Below are 7,178 nucleotides of genomic sequence, written 5' to 3' on the forward strand. Positions count from 1 at the left end.
ATCTCATAAATTTTGACTTTGCGGGAAAAGAAACAGAATCTTCAACATTTGAGAAACATACGAATATTAGTTTTCAACCGTGCACAACAAATATTTTTTTAAGTGATTATAAAACGTTCAGAGAGACTTTTAAATCTGCCTTAGCACAGTGGGCAATTAGTGAAAGTATCAGTTTGTCGTCTACGGGAAAATTACTTGGAATTTTGCGTATGTTGCCTTCATTAAAGAATGTTTTACCAAAAGATCCTAGAACACTTTTAAAAACACTTCGTGCATTATTCGTAAAAGAGATAAGCTCGGGTTTATTCTATTACTTCGGAATTGAAAGTTCATTAAATGCACTTCTAATTAAACATAGGATAAAAATTCATGCCAACCAAGATATAGATCTAGCTGTAAATATTGATGGACTTCCTATATCCAAAAGTACGAACAGTACTTTTTGGCCAATATTATGCTCATTAAAGTTTGTACCAGCTCTGAAAGGAAAAGTGTTTTTAGTACAGTAGAACCTCGTTTATCCAAGGTAATGTGGGGAGAGCGTACATCGGATAATCGAAATCTCGGATAATACTCGGAACACAGATATAATTAAAAGGTTTTTTATTTTTATGTATGTATGAATTTGAAAAAATGCAATATGATCAGATATACATACATACATATGTATAAAGATATAAGAATTATAACGAATGCACATTATTTTTATGCGTCACTGGCTTAATAAAGTCAGTAATACGAGACTGTTTAATTTGCTCATGCGTTTTTTAGCTGCAATATCTCTCCATCTTTTTATTAATAAGAGGTCACTTGCAGTAGCTTCTGATTGTTCCTCAACATATTTAAGAGTTAATTCAAGAGCGTTTAATCCTTCTTCATGATTGACGTACTGACTTTCTTCCATTTCGTTATCTCCAGTTTCATCTGCAATTTCCTCTTCAGAATTAACGAGTTGGCAAATTTCATCGTCAGTAAGCTCATGTTCACAATCGTCACCATTAGCCCATTCATCAGTATCATTCTTCTCGACGTTTGCACAACCAGGGATTTGCTCCATCATGCTATACAAATCTATATTGTCTAGAACTTCATCGCTTTGGCTGTCAGAATTCAGAATTTTTGCCCATGATTTCTGTATTGTGGACCTTTGAATAGCATCCCAAGCTTGAGCTGACCAGTAAATCACATTTTTCATGTTAATCGCAAGTAAGCACTCCTTAAATGTCTTGTTGTTACTGCTATTTTCTAGAAGTGTTTGAAGTAAGAAACGCCGGTAGTGACGTTTGAGTGTTTCTAATACTCCTTGATCCATTGGTTGTGCAATGAAAGTCACATTTGGTGGAAAAAATTTCACAACGATATTTCCACTTTTCAGAATTGACTCGTTTGGGTGAGATGGAGCATTGTCGAGTAAAAGAATCGCTTTTCTGAGAAGTCCATTTTTTTTTCAAGAATCTTTCAACTGAAGGAACAAATTTGTCGAAAAACCATTTTTGAAAAAGATCGCTACTCATCCAAGCATTCTTCTGATGAGCGTAGTACACTGGTAAAGCAGCAGGTTTTATGTGTTTGATCGCTCTAGGTTTAGCTGATTTTCCAATACACATTAATGGAAGTTTGTGTGTTCCCGATGCATTACTACACGCTAAAATAGTAATTCTTTCCTTATTTTTTTTTGTATCCCGGAGCAGTTGATTCTTCTCTCACAGCTAGTGTTTTGGAAGACATCATTTTGTAATTTACGCCAGTCTCATCGCAATTGTAAATTTGATCTCTCGTGTAACCTTCTTCTGTAACAAGCTTATTGAATTCTTCTCTAAACTGATTCATTCCACTTCCATCAGCTGATAATTTTTCGCCACAAATATTTAACTGACGAATACCGTGCCTCTTTTTCCACCTATCCAACCATCCACTGCTTGCAGTAAAAGTCTCACTTTCGTTAGGAAACTGTTTCGCAAACATTATAGCCTTTTGCTGTAAAATTGGGCCTGGAGAGGAGAAAGAGAAAAAAGGGTAATTTCTGCAAGTGTTCATTGGCATAGTATTGTATGGAACAGAAATTCGCGAATCTCCATTAAATTTATCAAACATTGATTCAAAGCATACCTGATATGGGTAGTCCCTTTTCTCTCAGTTGAGTGAACCATAAGAATAAAGCTCTGTCTATTTTATCATATTCTGCAGTTTTCATTGTTTTACGATTTGTCATCGCATTGCATGATTTAGTTGCAAATCTTTCCAAATCGGCTCGCTTCCGACGCCAATCGCCTACGGTGGTCTCTCCTAAATCAGCCGCGATTTTTCGAATAATTTCGCCACTATCCAATCTTTTTATTGCTTCTAATTTCTGCTCCACACTCACCACAATTTTTTTCCGTTTCTGAGCCATCACGACTCTAGGATCGGAACTGCTGCATTTGGTTTATAACACACAAGCTTGTACAAGTTTATGCATGTTGAAACAAAATAGCAACAACAAACTATACATACATACTTCGCGCGCCTACATGGCTTTGCTCCGTATTATTCGAGTTTTTCTGTATTATCCGAGCTACCGCCTCGGTTAATGCGGAGTGCTCGGATGAATTTAGTGCCTCGGATTACGCGGAGTGTCGGTTAATCGAAGCTCGGATAAACGAGGTTCTACTGTAGCTCTCTTCCATGGCGACGAGAAACCAAATTCACATGAGTTTTTATCCGATTTTATTAATGAATGTATTCACTTATCATGCAATGGAATTATAATTAACTCAATTTGTTGTAATTTTAAAGTTTTAATGTTAATCTGTGACACACCAGCAAAATCACTTGTTCTAGCTACTAAAGGCCATTTCGGGTATTATTCGTGTCCAAAATGCACAATAACAGAGGATATGTACAATAATGTAATGTGTTTCATTGAAACTGATTGCACTAAGAGAACTGATACTTCATTCCGAAATAAAGAACAACCTGAACATCATACTGGTTCAAGCAGTTTATTAAACTTACCAAATTTTGATATGATTAACAATGTTCCCGTAGACTACATGCATGCGCTTTTATTAGGTGCATGCAAGAGGCTTTTGTGCCATAATCGGTACGGCTGGATTTCTGGAAAACCTCCACATAAATTGTATGCCCGAAATGTGCAAAAAATATCGCAACAGTTGTCGATATTAAAAAAATATATTTCATGCAAATTTTCTTGTAAAACAAGATCAATAGAAGAGTGTAAAAGATTCAAAGGCACAGAATTTTTTTTTTTTTTTATTGTACAGTGGTCCATTAGTGTTAAAGAAAATATTACCAACATCTATACAGGGTGATTCAGAACAACCCAGGTGTCCTTGCACAGACGTATTCCTGAGTTAATTCTGAGACGATTTTTCCTTTACAAAAACTTTGTCCGCAGCTTATTTTTCAAGTTATAAAAGAAAAAAGTTATCAAATCACGGGACGAATACAGAAGATAGGCAGGAGCGGCGCAACTCCATTCGACACGGGTGATTACGGGACGCACGTTGCGATCAAACACACGTGATGAAACACGCGCCACACACGCACGCACGCACGCGCGCACGCACGCACGTGTGCATGCATAACAATTTTATATTTTTAAATAAAATAAAAAAATCAGAAAAGCTTACTATTATAATATATAATCTAATTTGCATGTTCTTTTTAGGTTATATGTGACTGCAGTTTAAAATTTTTGCATTGTTATGCTGGACAAGTTGGTTCCATACATGACATGAGAGTCTATCGCTTATCGGGTTTTCAAAAGATGTGCACAGAAAAAAATTTTCCAGAAGATAGTCATCTGTTAGAAGATGCTGTATATGGAATCCAAAAATATATAATGGTTCCTTACCGAGATAATGGGCATTTGACAGAAACAGAAGTAACATACAATAAAATACATTTTTCTGCGCGTATGATTGTAGAAAGGTCACTGGGACTCTTAAAAGGAAGATTCAGAAGTATTTTTGATACTTTGCCAATGACCAGGACAGATTTAGTAGCTAAATATGTAGTAGTTTGTTGCATTTTGCATAACATCTGTTTGTTACATAATGACATTATAGAAATACCAATAATAGTAAATGAAACGCAGTTTGAACCGAATCGTGATACTATTGATCCTTAAAATAAAGAACAAGGCATTCAAAAACGCAATCTTATTGCACAATCGTTTATAAATCCTTAATTACTTTCATATATTTTATAAATATCTTGTATATCTGTAGAAATCAATATATATTTTGTATAACTTTATAAATATTATCATGACATTTCAACACAAATATATTAATTATATTGAAATTTGTATTGATTGTCTTAAAATTCTTTTCCAATTTTACAAAAAATTTCACATTTTTACTAATATCCCATATCCTGTAAAAGTTAATAATTATAATTATTATTATTAATTAAATTTTTTATAATTTAAAATGTAAATAAATTAAAAGTTAAGTTTAATGAATTAGTTTTTATTTAGTATCAAGTTTTATTCAATGACAGTTTAATCATGTTTTTTCTTATACTTTATTAATACTTTAAATTTAACTTTACTAACTAACTTTATATTTTATACATAAAAATTAGATATGTATCAGTCTTTTAATTTTAATATATATGCTTAATGTATAGTCTTAATGTAATTTTTTTAATGTATTAATTTTATAAATTCTATAATAAACTAAAATAAAAACTGTAACAAATTATTGCACAATTAATGTATCACAATAAGACTTTAAAAGATATTCTTATATTAATGATAAAAAAAAAAACAAAAAATAATCTTTACAATGTTTTCATAACCACTTTGCAATGAGGCACAGTAAGGCAGTGAGAATATTAATTTTTTGCGCATAAAAGTACGCGCGGCTCACTGCGAGTTGATGATCACCAGGAACTCATTTTAGAAAAGCTTTATTTAATATCTCTTCAATTTTTTTTTAGCTGTTCCATTTTTCCATACGTCTCTTGTCAGCAGATTCACGTTTAAGAATTTTTTCTTTTAAACATTTCTCCATATACGTTTCCATATTCAATTTTCTTTTTTTTACTATAAAAGAAAATTATAGATTTGAATGTATTTGAGATTATATTTATAATATAACAGATGCATTTATAATAAACAGATTGTAAAATGTTATTCATACTTACTTTTCTTCAGACTTTCTTCTGTAGTACAAGAACTTTCAGAACTTTCATCGCTTGTTTCGATACTTGTTCCAGCAACTGCTAAAGGTTTTATCCAAGGTTTTTTGTTAAATATATTATCCATCAGCTAAAATATTCACATAAGTAATATACTTACACACTAATTATATATATTGTATATATTACGTAATATAAAGATACCATTATATTTAATCATTTAATATAAAGATATCATTTACTTTTTTTCTTTTCAAATTCGATTTTAAATTATACGAATAATTATTTTTCATGAGATAACTATTTTTGTTTTTACAGATTTGTAGTGAATATTCCTATGTACTACAAAAGTTAATCATAATTATGCATAATTAAATTAAGAAATACTTACATCAAAATATTCCCATTTTTTTTTATCATTTCCTGAACGATTGTTGTGGTCTTTTATATTTTTATAAGTCCTCTTCATTGCTTGAAATTTTATAGCACATTTTGTCCCATTAATATTATATCCTTTTTTTCTCATTTCTTTAGAAACATTTTCCCAGCAACATTTTACTGTGCTCTTTCCATTATAAAAATCTTGTTCTTTAGTAGTATATATGTCAATCAGAAGTAGTGTTTTTTCTCTTGACTAATTATGCTGTTCTAATTATACCAAAAAGTTAATTTAATAATTTTTATTAAAGTAGATCAAAGTTAAGTACTTATTTTAACGTACCTTTACCCTTATCTTCATTTAAGGTAGATGCTGTAGAAATAATATTCGTGTTTCTATTTTTCAAAATACTACAATCTGAAAATTGAAACATTTATTAAAATATAATTGAATAAAAATCAATTAAAAAATAACAGTTCAACATTTTAAACCCTAATATTTAATTTTAACATTTTAAAAATAACACTAACTTTTTAATAAATTAATTAATCAGTTTATAAAAGAATTTGTTTAGACTTTAAACTTCAAAGTTAAAACTCTTGTTATAAAAAAAATGTTTAATACGATTTTATACATTACCTATGTTGTTAGTTTTTCTTTTTTTGTTATTGTTGTTAGTACACAGTTTTGCTTCTTCCAGCAAGGTTGTTGCAAATTGTAAATCTGAAACAGAAACATAAACATAAATAATGGTCCAAATACCTTAAATTTTAAAAATATTTATGAAATATAAAATAATAAAATATAATTTAAAATATTTATATGTTAAAAATGTAATTGTAGTATAATATAAATGTAATTGTAATGTATTTTGTACTATTATTGTACATTTAATTTTAATTAAAGAAAAAAATTCTTACCATTTTGAGCTCTTTCCGCATCTTCGGGACTTACTCTTATATTATATTCTTTATTTTCTTTGTTGTCGATCAAGGTTAGATCGGTTAAAACAATATTCATATCTACATCAGACAACTGTACACCCATCTGAAGACGCCATCTTGATTACTGCGAGTGCTTCACCTCGGTGCTTGCAGTAGCCGCAACAGGAAATACGTAAAAATCAATGACGTCATGGATTTCTAGCAGTACTTTCGCAGTGCACTATTGGCAACATCGGAACGCTACTGGTAGTACTGTCAGTACTCACAGTTAATAACGGAACGCACCCATAATGTTGTAGATAGTTTGGAAGTGCATAACAAATGGTACGTAAAAATATTTTTCTAAAAAAATATATATATTATTACATTTAATTGATGTATATTTAGCCTATTTTTATCTAACCTATATAAATCATGTGTTCCGTTCAGCTTGGACAATTTAATGTCCGCACTGTTTTTATTTTATATAAGGCACAAACAATGAACAAAATTGCTTATTCACAATGAGTTTATTTGTATCACTTATTGTACATTTGCAATCACTTCTCCTTAACTGTATTATTGCGAGGACAACGCCTAGGGGTTAACCTGAAGTTACCCTGAGTCCCCGATTGTATCGAATAATGTTGTAAGGACAACGCCTAGGGATGAGCCTAAACTCACCCTGAGTCCTCGGTTAGACCAACCCGTTAAATCGACCGTTTCCA

At 31.1% G+C, this 7,178-nt stretch overlaps 2 protein-coding genes across 2 annotated transcripts; both read right to left on the minus strand.

Moving 5' to 3' along the window:
• Positions 1-712: 712 nt before the first annotated feature.
• Positions 713-1,312, minus strand: LOC137001204 (jerky protein homolog-like). The gene has a single exon (XM_067359585.1). The coding sequence runs from the start codon at positions 1,310-1,312 to the stop codon at positions 713-715; it is 600 nt and encodes a 199-aa protein (XP_067215686.1).
• Positions 1,313-1,665: 353 nt separating this feature from the next.
• LOC105671559 (jerky protein homolog-like) lies at positions 1,666-2,392 on the minus strand. Its single transcript, XM_012365830.2, has 2 exons — positions 2,110-2,392; positions 1,666-1,991 (listed from the first exon to the last, which is right to left on the minus strand). Exons 1-2 carry the CDS (start codon positions 2,390-2,392, stop codon positions 1,666-1,668), a joined length of 609 nt encoding a protein of 202 aa, XP_012221253.2.
• Between the last annotated feature and the right edge of the window lie 4,786 nt (positions 2,393-7,178).

This window comes from Linepithema humile, chromosome 7, assembly GCF_040581485.1.
Source record: "Linepithema humile isolate Giens D197 chromosome 7, Lhum_UNIL_v1.0, whole genome shotgun sequence".
In the NCBI taxonomy this organism is placed as follows: Eukaryota; Metazoa; Arthropoda; class Insecta; order Hymenoptera; family Formicidae; genus Linepithema; species Linepithema humile.